Here is a 12,434-nt window from a genome sequence, read left to right on the forward strand (position 1 = left end):
TGGGACTCATCCAAAATATCATAAGAGTTGTCACCCAATATCTGACAAGGGGTATCATACTTGGTGCAAATCATAGCATCATCCAACAAATCACCAAAGGTGTCTACATTATCTGCATCCCCATCACCTAATAGAGTCTCAACTACTATCACATGACTCTATGCTAGGCCATGAATCAATAACGCTAGAGCATGAATCCACATCTACTAACTTCGTTGTAACACCCAAATCACCTGCGTCCTAGCTTGGTGAATCCACACATGCATTGGTCCCACCTGAGGAAGCAACTGCCTCCTACACTAGAGAAACACTACATATAGGACTAGCAAGTCTTGTACTAAATACATGTACATCTACATCATAGAAACCTATTAGGAGAAACTCAATTTTCCTTCCTTGCAACCTCGATGTTTGTCTTCTAAAAGTAGAAACCGTATACCTTGCTACCCTCCCAACTGTATCTGGATTTAACAAGCTCTCCATTTTTTGGTTTAAGTATTGAAAAAAGGACAAATTTTGCTTAACCAGATTAGGGAATAAATCTCATTCATTTTACATTGCCATAATGTTATCTAGTAGTAAGTTTGGTGATGTGGGTGGTGCTACCTCTTCCTTTGCATTAAAAATGGGTATCAAAGGCCTGCTAGTGTACCGTATGGGGCCCTAGCAACTCAGGGTGATCCTACCACACTATCACCTCCACTGTGATGGCTCAAGGCTACTCTATGAGGTGGAGCTAACTATTGCATAACACCTATAAGCTATTGAAGTACAATGGTTATATTGTCTTGCCCATCTCTAATAGCCCTCAAAGTTTCCCTCACTTCTTGTCCTTGTTCATTCTCAATACAATCCATTTGAGTGTTGTTTACCTATTCTACCTATTCAAAATGATAAACCTATTTAGTTTGTTTAGTTTGTTCACCTATTCCAAAAATCAATTCCTCATCCACTGAGTAACTCTCCTCAATGTCAATATGTTCCAAAGAATTTTCTTGTTCTGGTTGTAGATGGATGAATTTATAATGTCTTTTATTCATTCCTGACTAACATTTGTGGATAAAAAATCAGTCTTCAATTTATTTTTTCCCACAAGATGGAAGGTCTTGTGGCTCTAATACCATTGTAATATTCCTCCTTGAAAATTGAAGAATAGAGTTAAACTTTTAACCAAGTAATTCTAACAAACAGTTGGCATGCATAATACTTTTGTTAGTTTTAAAGGGCTCCATGTAACTGAGTTTAACAATCATACATCCTCATTATTTAGAAACTTTGATTTAATGGTTACAAGGGTTGTAATATTGTTATGTTAGATACATTAAATCACAGGATAAGTTGCATTTGACATAATGAAACAACAACTTATAATGACTGAAATATAGTCAGCTCACTACACGTATGGAGTATCATAGGATCATCTGAACATTCAAAAATATAACATTAAGTCTGGTTTTACACTGAGATGCAGTTCCCTTTTTATTGGCTAGAGGTATTCCTGTCAAATACTTGCTATGTAATCCTGATAATATGTTCTAATGTTGCTGTAAATAATTTGAATCTAGTTTACATAACAATATGACTATGAAACTCGTCTGTAATAAGATAATCTCAAAGAATGATACTACTATATTTTATTAACTTCCAGATCATAACAAACTCATACAATGTTTTAAATATCATGCCTAATATTTAAACATTTATTGAGAGATTTCTTCAACCATTAACTACACTTAAATCTCAAATGTATGCAAGAATAATGATGGAACCTATTTGTTGCAGAGGCTCATGACTATATTACTCATCTATGGTTTGCTCCTCCTGCTATGATGATACTCTAGCTATATGAAATTATTGATTAGAATGGAGAATGCTTGTGTACTAAAACTGTGACCCGCTGATTGATGTTTGATTGGTTTCATTGTTCCTTGCATGCAAACCCACTATAGTCTCCTTGCAGTCACTATTGGAATGCATATATTTATAACAGTATTTGCACTATGATATAGGTCTGAGACACTGTCCACTATTCTTGCTACCCTTATTTTGCTACTTTTTTTGACACCAGCAAACACTAACATCGTATTCTGATACCAAAAGGGATAGAACTTACATTAAACTGAGTCACTCTATTGCCAATAGAATGACTCCATTGATTGCTACCAAACTTTATATTCCAACTAATATTTCGGGTGCTCAATCACCATGTACTTGTACATTTTCTAAAGCTCCTGTAGCAAACTTCCAGACCTTTAGTTCGAAGCCTTAGTCCTATAATTATAACACGAGCCACTAGTTTTTCATCTAGTCTCACCATTTTCCTTAGGGATTTTGTCCTTCAGAAAATATCTAGTCACATTAAAGCAACCATTAAGATTTGAAGAAATATCATATATATTCGTTGTTTTAATCCCAATGCAAATGCTTTCCTTTATAAATTCAAAATAAGGAGAGGTACAAACAACTTAGCAATGTCGAATAAAAGACTATTTCGTCTTTTAGTCACTCAAGTTATTTTGTCATAAAGTGACTTTATAACTTTATAATAACACTAAAATATTAAAATAAAACACTTGAACTTTAATATCTCTTGAAATACTTATCTAATTACCATGTCATCAGAAAAAGGAATCTCTCCTCATAATTCCCCATGTGACCAAATACACTTTCTAAAAATAGAAAGGGTCCATCTATATTACTCCTAGCTTGCTATACATAGTAATTATGGCAAGTGGAGTCCAAAAAAATTGAACAAAGGCCAAATCCATAAATCCTTGAATGTCGGAGAAGAATCAATCCTCAGAAGACCCTCTAACCAATCTTATTAGCCTACAAGGATCCAATATTAGGATAATCCCTAAAATTCTGATGCTGGCAACAAATGGGGACATTACATGCTACTAGTGGGACATAATTAGTTGAAAGGGAACATTCCTTCAAAGATTAGTTGTTGTTGGATTGAGGTGGGCTATAATGAGCTAGAGAAAACTAACTAGTGTTCTTCCTTCATATTTTATGGGTTCAAATTTAAAAATTAGAGCATCATATATGTTATGAAAATTATACAGGAAAGACAATTGAAAATATTAGTTCCTCTTCTATATGTATAAGAGGGACCAATAAGATTAATGCTCTTTCAAAATCTACCACAAAGAGAGTTTATTCTTTGTTAAACCAATTCCTTACACTCTATACGAAGATCCACCTCAAAGAAATAAACAGGATCATTTCATGCATGAGATATATGTGGAACACAATGATAATCACCCAAGTGGAAAACTCTCTCTCTCTCTCTCTCTCTCTCTCTCTCTCTCTCTCTCTCTCTCACACACACACACACACACACACACACACACACAATGATAATTACGTAGATCACAAGGGCACAACACAATAACAAAATCATAGAGCAAGGGCACGGAGATCATAAGGGCATGACATGACAACAAAATCGTAAAGCAAGGGTATGATAATGAAATGCAAAGATCACAAGGGCACGAAAAACAAAATTGTAAAGCAAGGGCATGGAAATGAAATGCAAAGATCACAAGGGCACGACAACATTCAGAGCTCTCCACCCTTGTTCAAAGCTCTTCACACTCTTTCGTGCACATCTCTCCACAATCAAAAAAATGGGGAATGATTTATGTCATGTTTTTTTATATACTCATGTGGGTGTCGCAATTAAGATGCCAACTTTAATATTGCAATGCCGTCTGGGATAATTGCATAAAAAAACATGAAAATCACCACAAATTACATTGTCATTGCAATTTGACCCTAAATGTTGTAGTGGTCTCGTCCACCATCCAGTCTCACATCAAAGTTTACGAGAGTTGGTCTTTAGTTGTGAAATAAGAGTCTTATCTCTCCAAGGTATGTTGGCTTCTCTATACTCCTTTTGGCATTGATTACCTGTGGGGTTAAACTCGCTGATATAGTAAGTCTTTTTCCTACCAAGCCCCTTTCCCCAATTTATCTTATGAAAGTTCTCCATAACAAATACTTTTATTTCTTTATTATTGGAAGGATGTGTGTTGAAATGAATATCCCATTTGGTTGTCAATTTGATGTTTTATTGCATCCACATCTTTTTTTGTTTACACAAAGTATCATCAATGACCACTTTAGGCCATCTACTTGCATCCATCATTTCAATTTTCTTTAGATAGCTAATGAGGTGGGAATTTGGGAGAAGCTCCTATGTTTACAATGTCTCCAACACTAAAGTGGTGACAACTATGAAAGGTTCAAGGCCTTTCATGATATCATCCACCATAGTGATATAAAGGCATTGGTTTGATGGGAAGACAATTGGAGCTGCTACTAGTGGGACATAATTAGTTGAAAGGGAACATTCCTTCAGAGATTAGTTGATGTTGGATTGAGGTGGGCTATTATGAGCTAGATAAAACTAACTAGTGTTCTTCCTTCATATTTTATGAGTTTAAATTTAAAAATTAGAGCATCATATATGTTATGAAAATTATACAGGAAAGACAACTAAAAACATTAGTTCCTCTTTTATATGTATAAGAGGGACCAATAAGATTAATTCTCTTTCAAAGTCCACCACAAAGAGAGTTTATTCTTTGTTAAACCAATTCCTTACGCTCTATATGAAGATCCCACTCAAAGAAATAAATGGGATCATTTCATGCATGAGATATATGTGGAACACAATGATAATCACCCAAGTGGAAAACACACACACACACACACACACACACACACACACACACATGCATGCACGTGCACACGCACACACATTACTTAAACATCTAAAAGGACTTTATTTAATTTTTTATGTTTTTTTTTCAAATATTTTGAGGACCGAGTTTAATTGATTACGACCTTGAGTTCTAAAATCACTTAGAACTAAATTTATATCTTGAAATGAACTTTAATGTAAAAATATTAGTTTATACCTATGATCTTCCATGGTTAGCTTCTAATATAGAAATGACTTCTAAATAAGTGAATTTCAAAATAGTGACTCCTTGTTTTTCATAAGTGGTTTCTAGTACAATTGTTTGAAAGAAGTTGGTATTGATCTCATGGTTATTTTTTCAAAAGCTTCTATTAGTCTCAAGCTAATGCTCATATGACTAGTGTGGTCGCTTCAAAGGAATTGATATTAGTCTCATGGTTTAATTGACAAGAGTTTGTTCTAGTCTTATATTGATGATCATGTCGAACATAATATTTGTATAGTAGCTATATAATGAATTTAGACATTTTATAATTTAAAAGTAGAAAGATAATTTGTAGTAAGGAAGTGCAAATTAAAATTTAAAGACTAAGTTGATTAGTCTTGTGGTTGTGCTCACAAGAGCTAATATTGATTTCATGTTGATGCTCATACACACATGGTATTTGTGAATTAGTAATATAAACAAAATTAGAACATTTTATAAGATAAAATTTTACTTATAAATAACTATAATTTTAAATTTTAAAACTAATATTTTGGTAAGAGTGGAAGTTGGAATTAAAATTTTAAGTTGTAGGTAGTTAATATTAAAAGACTAAATTGTAGGTAGAGTGTGGAAGTTAAAATTTGAAAATTAAATTATAGGTAGAAAGTAGAAGTCAAAATTTAACAAATAAATTATAGGTAGAGAGTGGAAGTTAGTACTTAAAAATTAAGTTGTAGGTAGGGAGTGGGTGTTAAGGCTAAAATATATTTTAAGTAGAAGTAGAGTTAATTTTTAAAATTAAGTTTTAGGTAGGGAGTAGAAATTAACATTTAAAATTAAGTTGTATACAGTTAAAGTGTAAAAACTAAAATATAAGTAGAAAGTGGAGTCAAAATTTAAAAAATAAGTAAAAGGAAGAGAGTAGAAGTTAACATTTAAAAATTAAGTTGTAGGTGGAGAGTAGAAATCAAAGCTTATAAACTAAATTATAGAGAGAGTGAAGTCTAAATTTTAAAAAATAAGTTATAGAAGAGAGTGAAAGTTAGCATTTAAAACTATTTTTTAAGTAATGATTATAGGTTAACATAGGTAAAGGGTATAAGTTCATTAAAAATTAAATTATAAATGGAGACTCTAAGTTAACATTAAAAAAAAAAAATTGTGGGTACAAAGAAGAAATTAAAATTTTAAAAATTAAGTTATAGATAGATGGTGGAACTTGATAGTTAGAAATCAAATTACATTTAGAGAAAAGTTAAAACTTAACAACTAGAATCCAAAATTAAAAAATCAAGTCTAAGTTGTTGGCAAAGAGTGAGAATTCAAAGCTGAATTATAGATAGAAAATAGAAATTTGAATATAAAAACCAAAATATATAAAGAAATTTTTTTCAAAATTTTCAACTAAGTAGTACTTAAAAATTGTAAATATGGGAAAAGCCATAGTAATCACACATGCTAACTTCACATATCTAGAACTTTTAAATCGTTATATTTTTTTAATTTTTTGGTGTACCTCAATAGGTGAGTGAAGAGCTTAAAGCTAAGGTTTGGGCTTTTGGTTATTCACAAATCACTTTGTAGGAATTGTGGAGCATGAAGTGATCCATAAGTGTCATTTATAAACAATTTTATAGAACCCACTATGTTCATGCACTAATAGTTGCTCACTGAAAAAAGACTAGTACTTGTGGTCAAATGTTCAAATAGTCTTAATGAAATGTTCTAATAGTGGTAAACAAATTGGTCAATCACCATCACCAACGTAAAAAATTGGAAAAAAAAAAAGAAACTAAAAATGACTGACTATTAGTACATGTGCAATTGACTATTAATAAATGTATTTTAAATTTTTAAGACTATTTTATAAACCCTAATTGAAAGAGACCTAGTAACTAACTAATCTCTCTTCCCCAATTATATAACTTATTAAAACAATAAAACTATACCATACCGGTTAATCATATTTGATACCTACTTAAATATTTTCCCCCGCTCTTTTATTAAATAAATTATCCCTCGAAAATGCCAAAGTCAAGAGACCACAAATTCCAAAAATATCTACAAAAATTGAAACATATTATGACTTATCTCACTAGTCAAAATGGGACCCTCCTCCAAGGAGTATATTCGCAAACGACATTCACCTTTCCGCTTCGCTATCTATTTTAATGCCAACACGGGCACAACGAGACTGTTTCGTGCATTTCAAACTCGAGAAGCGTTTTATATGTAAAACATATCTCTATATACACAGGAAACATATACATGCATACAGTATACAGAAAGAGTGCAGTAGACGTGTATATATATATATATGCATGCATACATACATACAGAGAGCTATACAGTAGACATACAAAAAGCGTCTTTAGCATTGATTCTATAGGAGAAAAAGAATGGACATTCTACAATTTTACATCTAAAAGCTAGAGGAACCATGGTCTACATATATAGTCTAGTGAAACTAGATATCACTTGTGAGATGTGAGAGGGTTGCAATTTAATTGATTGACAAGGAGGATGGTATGTGATGTAGAAGCATCTACTACGGTTAAGATTCATCGTTTCTCGTCTTATCAGATTTAACTTCTAGATTACTTTAGCAGATTATTAGAATCTCTGCACATCATTGTGACTTGTATATATATATATATATTTCAATTGCCTTCAATTAGTTGATGGGTATGATGGTGGGTGATGTTAAAGTCATTTGAAGCCCTGTCCATGTTGGGTTTGAGCTCTAGATGATGGCCACCCTTAAACATGATACAGTAAGGGAAGAATTAAACCTGGGGAAAAAAAAGTCAGTTTTGACTATTTAACACTTGATCTAGGAATTGAACTTAGTGTGTGATGTTTAGAGGACCTTTGAGAGAGCCGATCCCTTTCAGTTGGACTCACCTTGTGGTTGTAATGCATGCTACCTTTAATTAGTTGATGAGGAAGTTGGCATGTGACATAGAATCCACTCGACAAGCTACAAATTTGAAAGCATGTTTAGACTAAGTTTGATTCCTAGACGACTTTAACATGTTAGATTATGCACGTGACTGACTTGTGAATAGACCTATGATTCTTCAAATTAACAATTAGATGATGATGATATGTGATATAAAAGCCCTCCAACACTGTTCAAACTTTCTCTAAGTCAAGATCGGCTCCTGAATAACTGATAGATTTGATAAACAGAATGGCAACTTGTGAATCCCCACATTTCAAGTTCCTAGAGGCATGTTCAAACCTTGACAAACAGAATGGCCTACAAATTTAAATGTATACTACCTCATACTGTAATTATATACACAAAGAAAAAGATACCCACGTTTTGTCATCCATATACAAGAAATGCACTAAATTTGTATGAAAATGCGCGCCGAGCGGAGCGGAAGATTGGGCGTCTTCACAGCTTCTGCTGAGCGAGCTCTTGAGAAGTAACGAAAGTTCCGTGGAATCCATAAGGAACTCTCGACGGCAGCTTCACCGACGCAACCGGTTCCAGGGTCGCCGACGTGGCATCCAGAACGAGGAGCTCGGACTGCCAAGTCAGCTCGTTGTGCATGAAAGTGAGAACGTAGCCATCATCTTCCGCCGCCGAAAGATCCGAAGTCCTGGGAACGAAGAACGGCTCGCCGCCATAACAACCCTCCTCGTACTCTATTTTCCCGACCACACTTTCCGGCAACTCCGCCTGCAAGTCCACCTTCGCGATCCCGGAAACCTTGGGCCACGGCTCCGCAATCGCCAGGTAGGCAAACCGGGCCTTCCGCCCGAGCTTGTTCCTATTCACCTGCCCGGCCTCCAAGTTCATGGGAGCAATTTCCCGGCGAGTGGAGACGCCGGTTTTGAGATTGAGCCGGATTTCCGACAGAACGCTCCTCAGATGCTCGTCGGATTCATTGAAGATGGAATCCGGCGGAGTCATGCAAGACCCGATCACGACCACCTCGTCTTCGTTTTCCTCCCACGCGTTCCACAAATGAAAGCAAAAACAGTCGGGAACTTCCACCCATTTCATCCGCCTCTCGTCGGAATCATACTTGGGCAAAATCCCGAATCTCGGAACCTTCTCCTTGTCGTAGATGACCGGGGAACCGCCAGAAACCATCTCTCCGAGCTTGAAGACCACCTGCTGGTCCGGTACAACGACATAGTTCTGAGTAATGGCGAAGTCATGAATCATGGTGGGCTCGTTGAGAGAGATTTCTACATCGGGGCCTTTTGTACCGTCGGGGTGAAACATGAAGTACTTGAGATATGGCTTCTTTATAACATCGTAACTCAGAGCAAAGAGCTCCTTGGTCTCCGGATCAATCTTGGGGTGCGCAATCATGGAGGATTTCAGCTGCCCTGAGAAATCAAACCGCCCGGCCGTCTCCAAGTCACCGTCAGCGGTTACCTTAACCGCGTACGGCAAGTCGTCCTCGGACATGGCGAGGAGGTGACCGTTGAAGTAAATGAGACCCGCATTAGCGACTCCCATGCCGTTGGACGTGTCGAGGAGTCCGCACAGACCGCGGGCGTGGTAGAGAATTAACCGCGCGATGCCGGAGTGACCGTGGAGTTCGCCGATAGCCTTGGGATAAATTGCCCGCCCGAGCTTCTCCTCGTGGAGAAGACGCTGTGTCCGAGTGAATCTGTTGCAGTAGCTGGCGCCGCCGCGGTTAATGCTGACCGCGTGCACCATGCCGTCGCCGTCGAAGAAATGGTGCCCGGCCAGCGGCTCGAACAGCGGATTCGCGCCGTTTCGGACATACACTCCTTCCAAACACTCCGGAATCTCCCCGAGCACTTGGAGCTCCCGCCGGGCTGGACTTTCCGGTACCGGCGCAAAGTTCCCGGCGATCTGAATCGCCGGGTCGGCGGTCTTCGGCAGGGGAAACTTCTTCTCCAGTCCGGCAATGAAAGTCCTCTCCACGGCATCCAGCGCCGCCGCCGCCAGCCTCTGGACGGGATTCCAGACTAAAAATTTCGTCTTTGAGCCCGGGAAAACTTTTTGGGCATCGAATTTCCGGTCGGGCTCGGAATATTCCGTGATGGGTTTTTTGTGAGGGAGAGTTCTACGAATTGGGGAGGTCGTGGAGCATGGAACAACGAATTGGGCTCTCATGTTTAGTCCTTGTCTTTGTGTTGTTGTTCCATTGGAGTATGTATTCCTAGTTCTAGACTCTGGTTGAATCCTTGTGCATTTGGTGTGGACCGGAAATCTATTGGAGGAATTCATGGTCATCATGAAAATGAAATGAGAGCTCTCTAGAAGGAGGACTTCGTTTTATTACAATTGTCGCAGTGGGGATGCAGAAAGAGAAAGGGGAAAGTGAGGGGAAGACAACTTGGTTGAAGGTTATTTTGTATGTATGAGAAATCTATTCGAGAAATTCATGTTCAAGACAATTGCAGGCATGAAAACGAAGGAAAGGGAAGTTGTGTAGAAAGCCTACGTAATGGGTGATTCAGAAAGACAATAGAGAAGAGACAGACAAACGACTTGGGAAAGGTGGGATTCTTTTTAGGATATTTATAGAAGAAAGTTCTGGTGGGGTTTTATAGAGAGATCAAGGTTTGGACCGGTGATTCAGCCCGTCGAACACGGGCACGTGTGAGGAGAAGTTCATTGAATGCGGCCAAAAGATGGGAGCTTGAGAAATGGAATGGCAGCGCAGGACATAATCGGAGGGGAACATTGTATTCTTCTACTCGTACTTCCCGACTGCCCAGCCCTCTGTGGTGTTTTTCTATGCCACGGATATTTCCACTTTTTTCTGTCCCTCCCATTTGGTCGCTTTATTCCCTCTCTTTCTTCCTTCCTAGCTTCCCCCCTCCTCTTTTGTAAGCATCCATAACCAAGGTCATTATCTCTCTACTCTAATGGCTCTGCCTTCTCACTGTAATGTCGGTCAGATTTTAAATCCTTTTAAAATGTATGATTTTTTTTTGGTATTTTCCAAGACAAGTCACTTTTTAATTTTTATTATATTTTCCTCAAGTACTCTTATAATCAAAGTCATTATATCAGTACCATAATGGCTCTGCCTTCTCACTATAATGTCGGTCAGATTTTAGATCTCTTTAAAAAGTATGAATAATTTTTTTTTGGATATTTCCTAAGACAAGCCATTATTTTTATTTTTATTATATTTTTTTAGATACTCTTATAACCAAAGTCATTATATCAGTACCGTAATGTTTCTTACTTTTATTTTCTTTCGTAATGTTATGTCGGTCAGATTCTAAATCTATTATAAAAACTTTTCTTTTAAACTTTTTAAGACAAACTATGTACTTTAGTTTAAACCCGCTTCGCTAACTTCCATAACCAAAATCATTATCTCACTATCGTAATGTTTCTTTCTTTTGTTTTATTTGTAAATGTGATGTCAAGTGAGATTTCAAAACTTTAAAAAAGACACTTTATTTTGTATTTTTTAGGTAAGGGATTCATTTTAGTGTGATCCTTACTCTTTTTATAAACACTCATAACCAAGGCCATTATATCAATACTTGTAATGTTTCTAACTTTTGATTCTTTTTAAAATATTATGTCCGCGGGACTCTAAACCTTTGAAAAAAGCATATTATGTTTGAGCTTTTTTTAAAGTATGTAATGCACTTTAGTTTAAGTCGTGCTCCTTTTGCAAGCACCCATAACCAAGGTCATTATCTCAATACTATAATGTTTCTTGCTTTTTCATTCATTTTTAAGTTATGTCTGTCGGGCTCCAAACCTTTTATAAAGGCATATTATTTTGGTATTTTTAGCTAAAGGATCCCCTTTAGTTTAAGCTTTTTTTAAAGGAAAAATAGATTATCTCTGTACTCTAATGGCTTTGTCTTCTTACTGTAATGTCGGTCAGATTTTTTTTTTTTTTTTAAGTATGTATATTTTTTTTGGTATTTTTTAAGACGGGCCATTTTTTTATTTTTAAAATATTTTCCTTAGGTACCCTTATAATCAAAGTCATGATATCAGTACCGTAATGTTTCTTACTTTTATTTTCTTTTGTAATGTTATGTCGGTTAGATTCTAAATCTATTATAAAAACTTTTCTTTTAAAGTTTTTTTAGACAAGCTATGTACTTTAGCTTAAACTCGCTTCGCTAACTTCCATAACCAAAGTCATTATCTCACTACCGTAATGTTTATTTCTTTTTTTTTCTTTGTAAATGTTATGTCAGTGAGATTCCAAACCTTTAAAAAAGACACTTTATTTTGTATTTTTTAGGTAAGTGATTCAATTTAGTTTGATCCTTGCTCTTTTTGTAAACACTCATAACCAAGACCATTATATCATTACTTGTAATGTTTCCAACTTTTGATTCCTTTTTAAATATTATGTCCGCAAGACTCTAAACCTTTGAAAAAAGCATATTACTTTTGTCTATTTTTAAAGTATGCAATGCATTTTAGTTTAAGTCGTGCTCTTTTTGCAAGCACCCATAAACAAGGTCATTATCTCAATACTATAATGTTTCTTGTTTTTTCTTTCATTTTTAAAGTTACGTTCATCAGGCTCC

General features: G+C 36.0%; 1 protein-coding gene across 1 annotated transcript; it reads right to left on the reverse strand.

Annotated features, from left to right (window-relative positions):
• Positions 1-8,078: 8,078 nt before the first annotated feature.
• LOC149529431 (9-cis-epoxycarotenoid dioxygenase NCED3, chloroplastic-like) lies at positions 8,079-10,637 on the reverse strand. The gene has a single exon (XM_089810800.1). The coding sequence runs from the start codon at positions 10,150-10,152 to the stop codon at positions 8,323-8,325; it is 1,830 nt and encodes a 609-aa protein (XP_089666926.1). The 5' UTR covers positions 10,153-10,637; the 3' UTR covers positions 8,079-8,322.
• Positions 10,638-12,434: the final 1,797 nt, after the last annotated feature.

Source organism: Cupressus sempervirens, chromosome 11 (genome assembly GCF_028749045.1).
Source record: "Cupressus sempervirens isolate cs-2001-9-10 chromosome 11, ASM2874904v1, whole genome shotgun sequence".
Taxonomy (NCBI): domain Eukaryota; kingdom Viridiplantae; phylum Streptophyta; class Pinopsida; order Cupressales; family Cupressaceae; genus Cupressus; species Cupressus sempervirens.